The sequence below is a fragment of the Solanum pennellii genome, chromosome 9 (genome assembly GCF_001406875.1).
Source record: "Solanum pennellii chromosome 9, SPENNV200".
Classification (NCBI taxonomy): Eukaryota; Viridiplantae; Streptophyta; class Magnoliopsida; order Solanales; family Solanaceae; genus Solanum; species Solanum pennellii.
Window position 1 is genome coordinate 80,169,413 of NC_028645.1, and position 19,399 is coordinate 80,188,811.

Here is a 19,399-nt window from a genome sequence, read left to right on the forward strand (position 1 = left end):
AAAACTATGCATACAAAGTATTTTATGAATAAGACATTGAGGCAATAAATCAGCCATTGTAGTAAGAGCCAAAAAAAAAACTCAAATTCAGTTCAGAACCAAAAAAAAGAACTCAAATTAAGTACGTTGCAGACAAAAGATTGAAAGAGATTTGTACATAAAGTTGAGTTTAAATAGTAGAGTAAATAGGGAGTCCTAGTTGTGTTCTATAACAATTTTCCTTATTTATAATTTGAATATTAAAAAGTAAAATAATTAAAATTTTAATTATAATACATAAGTTTTGGATTTCTGTTTACTCGTTCAATTTTGTTTGTTTCTTTAAAAGACAATATTATTTACCTATTATACCCTCCGTTTATTTAAAAGAATAATGTTTCTTTTAGAAAAAAAAGGTAAAACATTAAACTATAAGTATGACGACACATGAATATATGTAAGTAATTCTGATACACTATAGAACATATGTAATGTACATGAATTAATTAATTATTGGATACATCCCCTTGTATATGATATAACACAAGATTTAATAAATAATATTGTTATATACTAGATATGAAAAATGAAAAATAATTATATCAGATATATGCCATGGTATCTAGTATAATACAAAATTGAGATTGTAAGATAGATACATAATATATGTTACTCCTTTGTTTTAAAAAGAATGATTCTATTTCATTTTTAGTTTGTTTAAAAAAGACGATTTTTTTTTCTTTTTTGGCAATACTTTAACTTTAACTTTTCACGTAGCATGTTTAAGACCACAAGATTAAAGTGCATTATGGTACATTTGACATTACCTTAATTTAGAACTACAAGATTAAAAAGACTTGTTTTTTTTCTTAAACTCCGTTCCAAGTCAAACTAGGTCATCTTTTTTTAAACGAATGGAGTATGAATTACGAATAGATCTTGACTTCTCCTCTCCTATGTGCTTGTTTGTATCTACTGTTCGGGCAGCATGGATGGTTTAATGAAGAAGATTTATGGGGGAGAAGGAAGAAAGAAGATGAACTTGGGAATTGGGATAGGAGATTGATGATGAAGGAAGAAAGAGTATGCAAATGTGATGTAAAATGACATAGGAGTTTGAGGGATAGTTGTCAATATACCTTTAATTAAGAAAGTTTGAATTTTAAGATAATTATTCAATATCATATTTAAGAAATTTGTGTATTTGATTTAAGTTTTTAAAATATATGGTATTATTATTACAAAGTGATATTACAATAAATATTTTTAAATTATATATACATAGATATAAATATATGTGTTTGGTAATATATTTTATTATGTAATTTTTTTAAAAATTAATTGCAAAACCCATTTGTATATCGAAATATATAAATACAAGGCCTATTTGTATACCAAAATATATAAGTAAACTCATTCGGTATACATATGTGCTGTAAAAAGATTAATTGCATGACCCATTTTTATACTGAAATATATACAAATAGACCAAATACATTTCCCCCTCAGCCGGCCTTGAGTGTATGTTATAGGAAAATTATATATAATAACAAACTAAAAACCTAAAACAAATGGAGTAGCTATGGTTTGATTTAATTGTGCTCCATAGCAAATGTTTGCAAAATATTGTCAGGCGCCTCTCTCTCAAATATCTCGCTCACCACTCTCCTCCAATCTCGCGCTCGCTTCCTCACTTTTTATACAAACACAAGTGTATAAAAATTGTTTCTAATTGTATAAAGCAGAGAAAATTGTATAAATACATATATTTTTGTTCTCCTCTCTCCCCTCTTCCAGATCTAGCTCGCCACACTCGCCTTTCCACTTATACAAACAGAAGCGAAATGTATAAATTGTGTTTTTGTTTATATAAAGCGTGAGAAAATTGTATATACACATGCAAGTACATATATTTTCGTCCTATAAACTTATAATTATACGATAAAAATACTCCCCTGCGCAGTTTCTTTTGTCTTTCTCGTTTTATACAATTTTCAAATTGTATCTAATTTCTGTCTTTCTCGTTTTATACAATTCGATTCAATTGTATATTCCTTGTCAAATCTCTTTTGTCTTTCTCTCTTTCTCATTTTAAATTGTATATAATAGCTCTATACACTTATAATAATACAATTCGTTTTATACACTTCGTTTTTATACAATTTTCTGTCCAAGTGTCTTTCCCTTTCTTGTTTTATACACTTTGTTTATACAATTTGTATGTATAGCAAATTATGCAGTTTCTATGTTTGCTATGGAATGCAATTATCAAACTTTGCTATAACATAAATATATGATTTTTTTTATTTGTTATAGTGAAAGTTGTCATATGTTATATTACATGTAGAACGTGTGAATTATTTTTCGCATCAAACATTAGTTGATGTGTATTAGTACTCGATTTAGATAAAAATTAATTTAAATAAAATTAAAATTACTAATAACCAAATTAATAAATATATATTATATTTAATTTAATTTGATTTTAATATTTTTAAAATTTATTAAATTGATTTAATTTTAATTTTACCTTTCGTGAACACGTCATTTGAAATGATAGTTAAATTTTATGAAATTCTTAGAGTTTCTTTCCTTTTTGTAAATTCAAAAACACTAGTTTGTTAATTTTTATCTTTCTAGCTGTTGAAATTAGAGATTTTAATCAAATTAAGTCATTATATAAAGTCATTCACCAAAATAATTTATTTTTTTTAATTTTACAAAACTAGTATAAACGTATTCCACAGTAACGTTTTAGATATATTTTATTTTTTAAAAGTTGATGACGTCAGATTAATATACGTTACTCACAGTAACGTTTTACTCTTAAAACGTTACTCATAGTAACGTTAGGAGTGAAAATAACGTTTTAGGAGTAAAACGTTACTTACAGTAACGTATATCAACCTAATGCTGTTAGTATTTTAAAAATAAAATATACCCTAAAACGTTACCGTGAAATACGTTTATACTAATTTTGTAAACTTTTAAAAAAATATATTACTTTGGTAAATTATTTTATATAATGGCTTAGTTTAATTAAAAATTCGTTGAAATAACACATACATCTTAACTTCAATAGATACTTGGTCACACATACATTAAAGTTTACTGTCAAATACTCCCCAATTTTCAGAACACCTATGTTGACTCCACACTATAGTTACTAGTATATCAACATAATTTCCATTACATTTTAAAATCAAAATACTGTTACATTATATTTTTCTGAAAATATAACAAAATTTCGCTATCTTATTACGAAATTAAGCGCTTTAATTAACTTCAGATATATTAAACCGGCACATCAGATTTCACAATTAAGGCGAAACGATATCATCGGAATCCGGCGGAACAGGTGTTTTCACTTCAGCACCATGCGGCTGTCGCACTTTTGACTTGGAACTTTGCTGAGGTATAGCTGCCCCGGAACCATACGGGCCGCCCCGGTACTGCGGAGTCGGGTCATCATTGAAGTCCGGAGCGCTAGGTGCTTCGGACGACTCCGAAGGCTTGTCTGGTTGCGGAGCCGCAGGAAATTCCGGCGGTGGCTTTTCCGGTGGATGATCGTCGGAGGAATATTTACGGGCTCCACGGTGGTGAATTATTAATTGAGTTGAAGCAATACGAATTTGTGAGAGCTTATGGAGATTAGTAAGTGAAGATAATTGTGAGAAGATTTTAGGGAAAATATTAATTGGATTCATTTTTTATTTTTTTTTCTTTAGGAGTTTATGAATTTTTTGAGGCTTATGAAGAATTAGAAGAAAGACTTATCGAGAAGGGAAAATAAAGTAGTGTTTGCGTGCACAGGGTACGTACGTGGCACAAAAATGGACTCTTGAGTTGACACGTATTAGTCTATGTTTTTATAATATTAGTAATTAGAAAATTACTTCCTCCAATTCACTATGAATAATCTAGTTTGACTTGGCACGGTGTTTAAATGAATTAAAAAAAATTAACTCTAATAGTCCTAAATTAAAGTTAGGTCAAAGGTACAAAATTATTCTTTAATCATGTGACCTTAAACATGTCACGTAAAAAGATGAAATTAAAATATTATTAAAAAAGAAAAAAGATTATTCTTTTTTAACCGACTAAAAAAAGAATATCATTCTTTTTAACAACAAAAGAAATATTTTATTATATTTATTTTAGGGTAAGTTTCACGTATAGTAAACATAAAAATTTAATTTACATATTATAATAGTTATAATTTGTATAGCAAACACTAATTTAGAGGATCAGCTTGTATAATTCGCTGGCTCCACTTTAAATTTATATAATTTTGCTGGCAAATCATTTGTATAAATAGTTGTCAATCATAAAAATTTAATTTGCATGTTATAGTTATAATTTGGATAATTGCGCTTCATAGTTAGCACTAATTTGGAGCATTAGCTTGTATAATTCACTGTTCACTTCAAATTTATTTAATTTCGCTGGCAAATCATTTGTATAAATTGTTGTCAATCATAAAAATTTAATTTGTATATCATAGTTATAATTTGTACAATTGCGCTTTATTAACACTAATTTGGAGCATTTTAGATTGTATAATTCGCTGATTCCACTTGATTTATATAATTTTGCTGGTAGACCATTTGTATAAATCATTATCAATCACTCGTTTGTATAAATCGTTAACAATCTCTCAATTCAATTTTATGTATTTATATATCTACATAAAATTTAAATGCGTACACAAATAAATCGAAATAAAACATGTATATATCAAATCTCTCTCGCTTTATATAGACACAAGTTATAAATTGTATTTGTATAAAACGAAAAAAAGGAGATATGCAAAAAAAACTAAGCAAAAAAATATTTTATATTATATAATAACAAATATATAAGACGAAAGATATATGTATATATAAATAAAAAAACATAACATATACGTTTCTATTCGCATAAGCGAAAAATACGATAGACAAAACAAGCAAGCGAAATCTATTCGCATAAGCGAAAAATACGATAGACAAAACAAGCAAGCGAAATCTGAGAGAGTAAAACAAACATATATAAATTGTATTCTCTCATATTTATACGAATATAAACATATTTTATACATTTATTTTATATAAAGCGAGAGAGTTTGAAGAAGAGACCGTCGAGCAAGATTCACCAAAGAGAAATGCAAAACAATAGAATTTTCTACGAAGTCAATTAAATCAAACTACATTTAATTTATATTAATAATTTGCTATTATATATTTCCATCTAAAATGAAAATTGTCATACAATTGGTTATCATCTCCATATTTACTAATCATTTTAGTTTCAATTAATATTTACTTTGACTTTTGTTAATATATTAAAAATAAAAAGTTATTGAAGTGCCTAGAACAATCACGAAAAATGAATAAATTAGAATCGCTATCATATCAATTTTGTTAATGAGACAATTCCACACTACTGCAATTATTAAATTGGCTTAACTCAATATCATCTTGCACAAAATTTGAAATTGAAAGTTTGACAAATGAGCAAGCCAATTTTCAAAATTTTCTAATTTCCCTCTCCCCGCCTATATATATATATATACAAATACAAAAAGTTAGAAAGGCGGAGGTTTTTCATCAGCCGCTTCCGGCTGCCCAGCCGACGGCGGAGTAGAAACTTCTAGATTACTCTCATTCTGATCATCATCATTATCGCCAGGCCTTATAGGTGGATCTGCATCAAAATCCGGTACAAATTGGGACTCCGGCACCGCAGTTGCATCGGTCGGTACGGTGATCGGTGGTGACGTGATTGTCGGAAAATCCGCCGGAGATTTTTTTTCCGATGAGTCCTTGATTACATTCTCAGGTTCGACATGATCGCTCATTTTTCTTTTGGAAGTAGTTGGGATTATTCTTTTCCTCATCAAGTTTTTGAACATTGCTGAAACTCTCAACATTTTTTTCCTTTGAGATTTTTTTAGCTCTTTGTTGAGTTTGCCAGATTGGTAATTAAATATAGGAAAGGTAACAGATTTTTTAACAAAAAAAAATATAACAAAGAGACACTTGTAAATATTAGTTGATATTTACATGACACATGGAAACCACGCAATATAACTTTCACCTTCTCTTTTCTTTTTTTTTTTAATGGAAAACAGCAACGGAGAAGTTTGGTGATAAATTTTAAATATTTAAAATTTATGAAGTCGATAAGTCATGTTTGGTTATATTTTTACGGAAAAAGAAGAATAGAAGAAAGGCATGCAACATTTTATTTTGAATTTATAAAAGTAGACTTGGAATTGAACATTCTTAAAATTTGAAATTTAATTTCTAAAGTTAAAAATTTTGATATATTACACATTTCAAAATTAAAATAATAATTCTTGTGGTCAAATATACATTTTAATATATATATATATATATATATATATATATATTTCTTATTATTATTTGGTATCGTACTTATACTTTTAATAGAATTTTTTCATATCTAAAATTTGAATTAGAGATTATTCGGGATTATAGAATTTTTTCTGTATCTAAAATTTAAACTTGAGACTTCTTATTAAAGGTGACACAATCTTATCATTACACCATAATCTACTTGGATTATGCTTTTTTTAAAGTTTTATTCACAAAACAGGCCCAAATGTATTGGTAATGGGATCATGTTGGGCTACGTTGTTGCAAGCTTGGAGAAGTTGGTGGCTTGGATTTCTAAATATGAAAAATAACTATTTAAAAAAAATGGAAAATAGTGACGGATAAATTTTATAGCTGAAAAATAAAAATTTTCACTAATTCTATTCAGCAAAAGATTTATGTTAGCTACAAGCGAAATAACGATGGATTAGTGATGAAGTTAGATAGATAATTCGTGAGTATGCCAGAAATAACCATATAGGTGTTATTACAAAAGTTTGAACATTATAAGAGATGAATCGATTGACTATTTAAACTATTTTTTAGAGAGATGAGATATCATAATTTCACAGTGAAGTTCAATCATATAGGTTTGAACTGTTAAATATATTGTAAATATCTTGTATTATGATAAATTAGTTAGGAGTATAATTTACTATAATATAAGATATTTACTATAATACAAGATATTTACAATATATTTAACATGAACTTCATACAAAAATATATGAGTTTACAAATTTCTAAATTGTCTGAAGTTAAGCATTGACAAGTCAAATTTCAAAGGTGTTATGTTTATATATGAACTTCAAATTCAGACACCTAAAGTTATTTAAAGAGAATAAACTTACAAAAATTAAGAAATTTCAACTACGATTTAAATTGACCGAGTAATTATGCACAACATCATTTAAAATATAGTCAATTTAAAAAAAATTATTTAAAAGTTTAGCTAGCATCAACAAACTTCAAACATTTTGTTTTGATTTTTCACACGATATCACGAGTTCACGTTAAAATTTCGATTAAATTTAAATCATACATTTTCAAAACTCAAATTCAAGACATCTTACCACTAACATTCCTCACTCCTTTGCAACTTCATACGAATACTTTATACTTAGTTACAAGTAAAAAAATATATAAAATAATTATACAACATCCAAAAAAATCAAACTTAAAAGGTTGATCTAGTTTATTAATACGGTATGGTTAGCGTGACAGTGAAGTAATTATTCTTGTTAGCAATAAATTCCATAGGCTTATATTATAATTATATTACATTATAATTATAATCTATAAGAAATGAATTCAACACCAACTCAAAATGATCTGGCATTCATTACAATCTGATTAGATTTAATCACTTAATTATATGCACTGAGATGGATCACAACTCCCTAAATATTTCGAATGTTAATTTCAAGGTTGTTGACATTCTGTGTAAAAATAAATTAAAAATTGGAAGCTAGCCAGCTAATATCTATTATCATATTTTTCCCCTAAGTTCCCCCTTTTTAATATTATTAATTAAATCATACAAAACGTAAATTTCTTTTGGTGATCGGAGACGGATGACGACTTATGTAGTAATCGGCCTTCATACTAGAATGCTTTCTAGGTCGAAGAGTTTCTTTTTTACTAGTAAGGATGCAGGAAGCAAAAAAACTTCCACTAGTTTCAGAAAGACAACAGATACATGCTCTAAAAAGCATGAAACGTTTGCTAGGAAATATTTTGTTATTAAAGTGTTCAACTGATTAAAATAAAAAAAATTAAAAAATTAAAGAAAATTACCTAATTTTTTCATTATAGGTCATTTCGAATTGATGCGTTTGAACAGATTTTTGGTTAGATACTTAGATTTATTAAAAGACTTAAATTCACAATCTCTCAAAAATTTTAAAAAAAATTTCAAATATGATCGCATTATTATTTTTTGTTTCTTTTCCTCTTTACGTTAATAAAAGAATTATTGAATGTAAACGTGTACACGTGATAAATAGCAAATATGGGCAAGAAAATATTCTGGAGGTAATTTATTTATACCAAAAAAAAGGCAGAAAAAACCTTGTCTTCACTAAAAATGGAAAAAAATAAATTATTTTCCTCCCACAGAAAATAAATCCCATGTGCTCCTCTCTGCCAGCTTTGGGAGCTTCTTTTATCTTAATTGAAGATAACTTAAATTAATAGCGATATATAATCTATTTAATAATTTTTCATAAGTGAAATTTGAAAAAAAAATTAAAAGTATATACCATGCAAAGTCTCACACTAAATTACCTTAGCACTGTAAGTTAAGTTAATTCCTATTAGTCATTTGGTTTTAAAAATATTTTCAAGAAAAGTTTGGAAAAAAATATGAATAAAGAAGTAAGATGAATTTAAAATAATTAAATTCAACAATTAAAAAAAAAATAACTTAAATTATCATACCGTATGAATTCAAATATTTCATGTTCTGTCGATTCATTTTCATCTAATATTTTTTAACTCATCGTACCTCTAATAACATTCATCATTGTCATTCATGTATACATTTTTATTGAACGCTTATTTCCTTTGTAATATTAACTTTAATTCACTTTGTATTTTTAGTGAGATAATTTCCAATTATATAAATATGTAAATTTTATATTATACTACAAATACAAAGTTAAGTTATTTCCTTCCCTAATTTATCTTTTCTTTATTTTTGTTGTTAACAAGTGAGATAAGATTAATGATCTTTTATTTGAAATGTAACGTAAAAAAAAAGTGATTTGTTGTAAGACCAATGATTTAATCAATAAATTATTTAAACCCCATATTTAATTTAAATAATATTACATAAATTAAGATAAATAAACTTTTTTATGTATATAAATTATAATTTCTCCCCTATATAAATCAATATAGATGGTGCTCATATTGATTTGTATAGGAACTTAGTGTTGAGGGTGACAAATCAGTGTTTCAACTTCCAAGTGCTCAGTAGTTGAACTCAACAGTGGGTTCTTCCCTTTAACCTTCTTAACACTTTTGGAGAGAGTTTGAAACTTAAATACGAATTATCGGATTTAATTATCTTTATTTAAATGATATAATTTATAATAAAGAGTACATTAAATAATATATAAAGGCGTACTTGTGCATTATTCCTTATAAAAATCAAAATTCAAAAAATCAAAACTCTAATTTTGCGAGAGACTTCCCTTATCCTCTTCAATTCTCTTAGTATTTTAATCCTCTTAGTATTTTAAAATTAGAGTTCGAACTATAAATTCAACTGTTAGCTCATTTTTCTTATTAAGAAGTATACTAAATATAGAGTTTAACGATATAATAACACTATCCATAAAATTAAAATTCTGATTTCGCGTCAAAACAATCCTCCTCCAAACCACAACAGCCCAAACACAAGCAAAAAGAAAAAAGAGACAAAAAAAAGGAAGAATATTTTTGTAAAGTAAAATAAGTGAAAAAAGATTACCAACTTTCTCATTATTCAAAAAGAAAAAATAATTTAAAAACCAAAAAAGCCAACTTTCCTTTTTGTTTTTTTTCTTCTTTTTTGGTTTCATCTTTCTTCTTTGTTCTTTCTGTTTTGCCTATCCCTTGGAACATTTCAATTCACTTAGTAGAACAACAAAACAAAAGTAAACCCCCCCACCCCACTTCTACTACCCCCACCTTCAAGCACTCTGCATTGTCTCTTCAATTGTCCATTTCTTGTTCTGCAGAAACTGCTAAAACCCTTTTTCTGGTTTCTTGAACAGTTCCAGAATCTCAATTTTTTTTGTTTTTTAATGAAAATTGAGTGTTCTCTTGATTCTTTTTCCAAATGGGTTTTTTTGTTTTTAGTCTTTGAACAGTTACAGAATCTCTAGCTTCACTTGCACGATTTTGATTCTTTAGGGATTTGGTTTTTCGTATAAAATGAAGTTCTTTCCTTTTTTTGGTTTTTGAACTTTTCTGATTCTATAGGTATTTGGGTTTTGATTAATTGTGAGAAATGCAATCAGAGAGCTCAGAACAGGTGAGATCGGTTGTGGCAGCAGCTGATACTAGAGGGAAGCATCGGATATCTGCTGAATTGAAGAGACTTGAGCAGGAAACTCGTTTTTTAGAGGTTCTTCTGATGTCTCTTATTAACTTTTTGTTTTGTTGCTTAGAAATTGTCTGTTTTTTCTGGTTTGCTGAATATGGTTGTTGTGAATTTGATATTTATGAGGAAAAGTTTGAATCTTTCTTCAAAGGGGGTGTTGTGTTGTATTGGTACACAGTGCAGATAGGAGTAATGAATGATGTTAAAAAAAGGGAGTTATTGTTATATGTGTTTGGTAATATGTGAAATGGGTTGACCATTAACTGAAAAAAAAGAAGAGCTTTTCTTTACTTCAATTCCGAAAAGAGGGGCTTATTCACCTATTTGGTTGAGTTAATGTGCTAATGAGCTATTTCATCTTTTCGCACACGCTTTCATAGTGTGGTTTACCTCTCATGTGTGGTTTGCAAGCTGTTGCACAAGAGTGAGGTTTACCCCGTGGTCACCCAAGGAGTAGTGGCTGCGAAGCTATTTCATGTTTCATATCTGATTAAAGTTCTTCAGTTGTGGAAGTGTGAGGGTGTATGTCCCCTTTCATTTCATTTTCGATGTAGTAGGGGAGTTCATTTGAGTTTTGAAGTGAAATCTTAATGTTTTTGAGAGTTGAATAATAATTATTTGAGTATGTTTTGGACTTGGCATGGAGTTTTACCGAGAGCCTTGAAACCTGTTGAAAATAGGACATATAGGACTCACTGATGTTTCATTGGAAACCTGTATTGAACTTCAACCATGAATTCTGGCCATCTAAAAAACTGCTGCACTGACTGCAAAATATTACATGTTATTGTTTAAAATGCCTTTCTATTTGTGTTGCTTAAAAGTTTTTGAAGGCTTGATTTGCAACTATATATAAAAAAGACTGTTGATATAGTACCTGATGAGGCATTAACAGGTATCCTCTTTTTATAAACATCTGAAATCAGAAAGAATATAGTGAACATTGTTTCAGTCCATTACGGAGCTGTTAGTTGAACATTGGAAGTCCTTACTTATTTGATGTTGGAGTGGGAGGAAGAAAGAGACGGTAGGGCAGGGGTGTGTGTGTGTGTGGATACAAGGGAAAATAGAAAACCTGGAATAGGAAAAGTATCATTGGACCACAAACCAATCAAAGTAATTAAACTGAGTTGCTTCACTGCCAGAAAACAAAACAAGCTGTTCTATTATTTTGGCTTTTCCTGATTGTGAATTTTGTTGTTCATTATGGGAAACAGTGGCGGAGCTAGGATTTTTAATATATCTGGTGTCAAAATTCCTAAGGAGTAAACCTACGAAGAAGTTAAGGGGAGTCAATATGTATTATATATCCATAAAAAGGAATTCTTTTACCTAGATACACAGTGGAATCTTCTTCTTCGTCACCCCTGGAATACATGTGGAGGAGATTCTGAGATATAAATGCAAATGTTTGAAGATTTTGTGTTGGTTGGGGGTATCTAGCTGTGAGGATTTCTAAAGCAGACAAATTTTCATGATTATCGGATTATATATGGAAGGAGACAGATATTAGAATCTTCTCTAACTGTGCAATTAGAATCTTTGTTTTTTGACTTTTGCTTCTTGACATGAGTTCGTAGCTTCTCTCCTTTAATCATTTCATTATCTCTGAGAAAGGTCTAGAATATTATACTCCTTCAGGCTTCGTCCTTTTTTATATGGAAAGACTTGATTGAACATTGTAAATAAGATGTTAATTTTGACTTGCAACTATATTACTGCTTCTGGAGAAAACATGAATTTAATAGGAAAACATTACATCAAAGTTTAAAATTTAAACCACTTCATCAATTTGAATTCTTGAAAATTGTGAAAGCTGTACAAAAACAGAATGGTATTAATCATGATTAGACGTCATAAGAATGAGTAAGATAGAGTAATAATTTGAACTTAAATGTCTGGTAATGTTTATAAATAATAGTTCGTAGAGTGATTAATTATCACTCACAAATAGCATTTTGATGTGCATTCATATATATTGACTTCCGAAACTTTTTCTCTAGAAATTGATCCAATCTTATCAAATTACATCTCTTTAAGCATGATTGGGGGTTTAGGTATCTAATATGTCTGCCAATGTGCTGTATGTGTGTGTGTGTGTGTGTGTGTGTTGATGTGTGCACAATCTGTCCAGGATACCACCACTATAAAAAATAAAATGTGAACTTACGCTGATGTTTTTGTGAGCTGAAAGGTGTTACCTTTATGAATATTTGACCTAGTCTTGGTTCATAGTTGCTTAAATTATCTTTACGTCCCTGTGATCTTACACATCAAACTAGGGAAATAGAACATGTTGAGAGATATACAACACCTCGTGCTTGTTGGTTTTCAAATTCTAAAATGTTCTATCCTCTGAGCAAGAACTTCTTTATTGGTTAGAGTTGCTTCAAAGGACTTCAACCAGTTCAAGTGTTCCGGTTCATGCAAAGCAACCTGAGAAAGGAGTTCTTACTTCTTATAATAAACTTCATGTAAAGGAGTTTCTAGGAGAGAGAGGAGGATGTTTTTTCCTTGACTCCTAGCTGCAAAAGTTCAGATAACACTCCTAATAAGTGAAGCCACAAAATAATGGCTACTGAAAGTCTTGCCTAAATGAATTATGAATCTTCTTCATGAAAACACTTTATTAGTGTCAAACATATCATATTTTTTTTAAAATGGTAACTTTAGTGTCAAACATATCATTTAAGCACATTTACAATATTTGCAATTTCTCTACATATGCATGTGATTATTCAGAACATATTTTTTCCCAAGTTTCTCCTGACTCATATCTGTGAAAGGAAGCTCATTTATAGTGATAAGTCTGTCATATATACTGCTTAATTTATCACCTAATAGAGAACTAGAAATGGCATGAGCTTTGTGGTATATCTTATGAACCCCCTTTGCTAATGGAGAATCAAATCTTTCTCTATTTAAATTATGTACTCTTGTCCACTAAATATGTTATGTCCCATCACACACTGCCACATAGAACTTAGATGATCTGTAAAATGTTCTTTACACATAGACATAAATGTGTAGTATACAAGCTGATTCGAATTGGTAAGGAAAGGCCTTCCATTTAGGAATTATCAGTTCCATATGACCGAATAAGATCTAAAAATAATCATTTTTGGGCTCTCTTAAGGATTCTAGAACTTTAATGAGGAAGCACGCAATGCAGATTGAATATCTCAGTCACTGAATTTTTCACTGTATATAAGACTTGAGTTGTGTAAAGCAGGGTTGATCAGTTGATAGATTCTGATTGCTCAGTAACCTAAATATTACATATGTGAGTTGCAGGTAGGAAATTACAAGAATATTTCTGTTACTTAGATATGTACTGCGTGGAACTCAATACTCTTCCTAATTGTTTCTCCCTCCACTTCTTGTTGTTTCTATGAATGTTTGTGCACCAACGCAAATGTGATTCGTGCAACCATTAGGCTTTGCTTGAGTATCTCCAATGTGGTTAATAAAAAATAGTGAATACTTCTATGTGTTCGTCCAGTATTGGCAATTTTAGTTGAGCTAATACTTGGTGATAGCGTGTCAACCTGTATAGGGCTAAGACATTTTGGGGGGCTTTACGTGGGTTGTATTATATGTACATGATACATCTGAGACCAATGTGGTGTAACATTAAATAATCCTGAATTATTACAAAAAAGATATGTGCTACGGATGTGATCCGGGTTAAGAGTTGTGCTTCATTTTTCTTCTATATGATAGCAAAGCTCTTATGCTCTAGAATCCTTGAACAAATTTTAGTTGCATGACCTTATACATTAATAGAATATCCTTCGACTCCTTTTGATGTTGTGTTTCTTACCCTGGGTCTCCCTTCCTTCTTTGAGCCCTTAATTTGACAGCTGCTGTGCTTTCCGTTATTTGGACAGTTATCTTCTACATGTCGTGCCATATCTGGTGGCATTGCCTCAATCTTCTTCGCAAGGGTTTAAGGCTAGGAGTGGTTGGTCTCAGTTGTTTTTCATGTTCCAACATCAGACATGATACAGTATCTATTTCTTGCTGATTGTTACTTGTTTTGTTTTACTTATAATAACCAACAAATCCATGAGAGCTAGTGGCCTACAGTTCAAAACTTGGTGGATAATGGATCCACTCATCTACCATTCTCCTTTAAGTACCCGACTTTTGTTTGTGGTAGGAATCTAAATGTGCGCCTAACCCACAAATTGGGCTCGTCACTGATCAAAGCCTTTGGGCAAATTGTTATTTGTTTATTAAGCCTTCTTCTGTAGATAACTGACAATACATACTACAAAATTGCTGATGATGTAACATGTGCAGGAAGAACTTGAATTGCTTGACAAAATGGAAAAGGCATCAGCTGCTTGCAAGGAGTAAGTACAAACATAATATATTTAACTTGGTATCTGTAAAGCTTTGAGACAGTAGATCATCCCACTCCTTCTCTGGGTATGGAGCCGATCGTGCATGCCCCAAGGCCCCTTTTGTAGCATGATCTGCATAAAAGCATTGGCTAGATGACTTACGTTCTGTTCAGTGCATGTTATGGTTATCTAACTTGATTCTCTTACATGGGCTTAGGATGCTAAGTAATGTGGAAACAAGGCCAGATCCATTACTACCAATGTAAGAATTACCCTTCATTTATCGCAGCGTCTTATGAGTGTCATATTTCGCTAAATTTTATGATATTTCCTCCACCAGAACACACGGTCCAACAAATCCTTCTTGGGATCGCTGGTTTGAAGGAGCACAAGACGCATCAGGTTGCAGATGCTGGATATTGTGAATTTGTCATCTGATTTGGAAGTTCTACTGATTGGAGAGGAAGTTGAAGTGTTTGTATTCACAGTTTGTTGCCTTATACAGAGAGGTCTTATGTGCAGAAAATGACATTTTTTTAAAAAGTATTCCTCAAGAGTTGAAATTCAAGATTTCTAATCTTTATTGCTAGGTCACTCAGCATTGTGCAGATGACATTTTCTAATTTCTATTGTAACTTCATAATGACAAGTGAAGTATTTGTTGTGGTTAGAAATGATTCATAATACCTGTCTCAGTAGCTAAATCTTCAATTAAGAACCACTGTATGTTATTTGTTTCAACGTTTATTTTGGAGCTTGACATGAGTTGAACATAAATAAAATATCGAGGATTTATATAGCCAATCTCAACCTATTCGAGACTGAGGCATAGCTGTTTGATTTGGAGCTAAATAAGCAATTGTGCATTTCATCTTCACAAACAGGAGCCAATACAACACTTATTTTGAGATAGAAGAAAGTAATAAGATTTTTGGAGAACTACTAGACTTACATCTATACTGCCAATTTTAAATATGTTTTCAAATAATTACTCTCTCCGTTTAAAAAAAAAATATTCTATTTCCTTTTTAGTCCGTTTGAGAAAGAATGACCCCTCTCTTTTTTTGGCAATTTTTTTAACTTTAACTTTCTACGTGGCATGTTTAACACCACGAGATTGAAGGGTATTTTAGTACATTTGACAAAACTTTAATTTTGAACCACAAGATTAAAAAAGTCTTCTTTCTTTTTTTAAACTCTGTTCCAAGTCAAATTAGACCATCCTTTTTTAAACGGAGGGAGTATGTATTACATGACTAATTAAGAGTTTTCTATCATATATTCAAAAGGATACACCTAGATACATGTATTTTTGCTAGCACATAAATACATTAAAATAAGGGAGAGAGATGAGCGAAAACATGAGGTAATTAAGCGAGATTTGTCTATGTATTCAAGATACATGTGAATCATCATAACTAGGATACACACTAGAAAGATATATGTTCTATTTGTATCTCGTGTGATTCACATGCATCTTGAACAAGAGGGAAGCGAGCAAGATTCGTTATGTATCTTAGATACATAGAAGAGTGACCGGTGAGATGGAAGAGAGACGAGCGGAATTTGTCTATATATTATTTTTAGATACATACAAATCCACTTACTGTGTATCTAGAAAAAAGATAAAATTCGTAATATTATAAATCAAAATGTATCTAAATAATTAGCTGCTTAGATTTTTGAAATTTTTTAGATAAATTTAAAGTTGGTATACCACAAAATCCACTTTTATCCGACCCATATAAAATACCTTCTCCATTTCTTCCATTCCCCAAAAATCAGAAATGGCAACTGGTTCTTCTTCTTGTCCTCCCCAGAAAACCTACGATCTCGAAATCACCATCGTCTCCGCCAAGCATCTGAAAAATGTCAATTGGCATCACGGCGATCTCAAGCCCTATGTTATCTTTTGGGTCGACCCGGATCAACGACGCGCCACACAAGCTGATGATTCCGGCAATACCCGACCCGTTTGGAACGAACGATTCGTCCTCCATCTTCCCCATTCTCAATCTCCTCCTCACGATGCTGTTCTTACTCTTGAGATCTTCCATTCAAAACCTTCGGAAACTCCCAAACCTTTAGTCGGTACACTTAGGGTTCCGTTGAAGGAACTGGTTAACGTCGACGATTTCAACAAAATCAGAACTTTTGAGCTCCGGCGACCTTCCGGTCGTCCTCATGGTAAGATCCGACTCAAGCTTGCTATTCGTGAATTATCTCCACCCCTCGATTACCAAATACCCCCTCCTTGTAGTTATTATTACTCTACTGCCCCCCCTCCTCCTCCCCCTTCCTACAGAGCATTTCCTTCTTCCCCATACCCCTCACACCCTCATCCTCCTCCGTCGCCTGTAGTTGCACCGCCGCCACCTGCTTCTCCATCACCACCACCTCCTCCTCCGCAGCAACATTCTTTTCCTTACAGTGTATTCTCTGATCCTTACTCTAGTTACTTCCCTGGGTATTACTCTCAACCTCCCCCTCCTCCTCCACGACCATTTGTTGAGCGGCAATCTAGCTATAACAGTTTGGGCTCGAGGCCAAGCGCCCCTGTTGATTATTACCCTCCTTATGATCAGAAGCGTAGTGGGAAAATGGGGACGGGGGTAGGCACCGGATTGGCGGTTGGAGCAGTGGCTGGTACATTGGGAGGATTGACATTAGGGGAAGGATTGAAGTATGAAGAAGCCAAGATTGCAGAGAGAGTTGAAAACAACATAGCAACCAGAGATGATTACAGCAATTACAGTGAATATTGATGCTGATGTTTCTCACTGGATGAAGTCCTCTACACTAATGGGTAATCAATCTTGCGTTGTATTTTGTATATATAAAGCTTGTTCATTTTCAATGGATTCCTCCTCTTAATGATATGATGAATTATGTTAATTCAGCTGTTTTTGAGTTTCTTCTATGAAGGATTCTACTGGTAGATATATGTAACTCTACTTCTATCTGGTTGGATGGTTGTTTCATGATGTAGTGTGGTATGTTCGATGAATATATTGTTTGGATAGATTATTATATCGTTTTTAACCTACTCGTAATATCATGGATGCATTTATCTATAAAACTAAACTTGAAGAGTCAAAAACACACTTGCATTCATTTTTTATCTGAGTTTCATACCTAAATTATTGAGAGTGTGCTTCTCATATCTACACTAACGCGCGATCTTATAGGATATGTAATATACATGACATAATTTGTTGGCAAGGATTCGTACCATGGGTAATGGATTCGCCTAACGGAATTATTCATATCCTATATATACATACGGAGTTTCGAGTGTCTTCTTGATCATATATACTATTTCGCGGTGGTGATAGATAAATTGACATGATATATTCAAGAAGTATTTTATTGTTTGTTGTTTGCAAACGATATTAATTGATGAGACATGCGATGAACTCAACCATAGACTATAGATTTGAAAGCAAGACCTCAAGAGTCTAAAAACTTTAGTCTGAGCAGGACTAAGATGTTGTGCACAATGTAAACTTTGTAGAGTAGTTGTTGGATCGACTATAGTGTTAGTTAAAAATTTGTGCGATAGAAGATGAAGTTAATATAAACGAGGATGCTTAGATGATTGTGTGAGCATGTGGAATAAATAAGATCATTAGCTGAGATATGATAAAAAGGAATTAAAGAGAAGTGATTACAAATGTCACAGCACATTCTCGTTTTACCAAAGGCATGACTTTAAATAGGCGAGTTTTTTTTATCGGATATCCCCAAGGAACTGAATAGGAGAGCTTGACGTTTAAAATTTTAGAGTTGATAATTTGTAGGTAGTTAAGTATTTTCTATGTTCAAATGGTAGAGCGGAATTGGTATCTTATTCTTCGATTTTATTAATACTATTATTAATTTTTTACTTTGGTTGTCTCTAGCATTTTCTTTAATATTTTAATTATAATTTTCTCTTGCATTTATTTTATATCATATTATGAAAAAATTCAAGGGTCCATCAAAAATTATCTCTATCTTACATCGGTAAAAGATAGAGTTATGGAAAAATCCATCCTTTGCACATTTCACTTGTGAAACTATATTTGGATGTTATTGTTATTTTAATGTTTTCTGATTGAAAATTAGATTCTTACGATTTTGTTAAATTTGCACTCAGAAGTTATTATATATTATTCCTTCTGTTTCAATTTATTTGTCTTACTTTTTTTTTCTCTGTTTAAAAAAACATAACTTTTAAAATTTAATTTTCACATTTATAATTTAAAATAATAAATTAATTATTAGTTCTTTTAACTTTTTGACATTCTGTAAAATGAAAGTCGCACAAATAAATTAAAGATATAATATATAAATTGGATCCTTAACTTGGCTTTAAATTGTAATTTTGACCTTAAATTTTGTCAGTGCACAAATTGACACTTTACTATTCAAAACTTAAACAAAAAAACTCTCGAATCCTACCTGGCAAAAATGCGTGAAATACACTCAAATTAGGCACGTCAGAGATAAAATTTGAGGGTCCCAACAGTAAAAAACCATTGAAAAGATTATTAAATCCTTAATCAATCCTTCTATATATATATATATATATATATATATATATATATATATTTTAAATG

At 30.9% G+C, this 19,399-nt stretch overlaps 2 protein-coding genes across 2 annotated transcripts; both read left to right on the forward strand.

The window, feature by feature from the left end:
- The first annotated feature begins 9,721 nt into the window (after positions 1–9,721).
- On the forward strand, positions 9,722–15,602 carry LOC107029549 (guanine nucleotide-binding protein subunit gamma 1). The gene is made up of 4 exons (XM_015230983.2): positions 9,722–10,473; positions 14,755–14,807; positions 15,016–15,060; positions 15,139–15,602. Exons 1-4 carry the CDS (start codon positions 10,357–10,359, stop codon positions 15,221–15,223), a joined length of 300 nt encoding a protein of 99 aa, XP_015086469.1. The 5' UTR covers positions 9,722–10,356; the 3' UTR covers positions 15,224–15,602.
- A 922-nt stretch (positions 15,603–16,524) lies between these two features.
- Positions 16,525–17,828, forward strand: LOC107029163 (protein SRC2 homolog). Its single transcript, XM_015230510.2, has one exon. It carries the CDS (start codon positions 16,586–16,588, stop codon positions 17,561–17,563), a length of 978 nt encoding a protein of 325 aa, XP_015085996.1. The 5' UTR covers positions 16,525–16,585; the 3' UTR covers positions 17,564–17,828.
- The last annotated feature ends 1,571 nt before the right edge of the window (positions 17,829–19,399 follow it).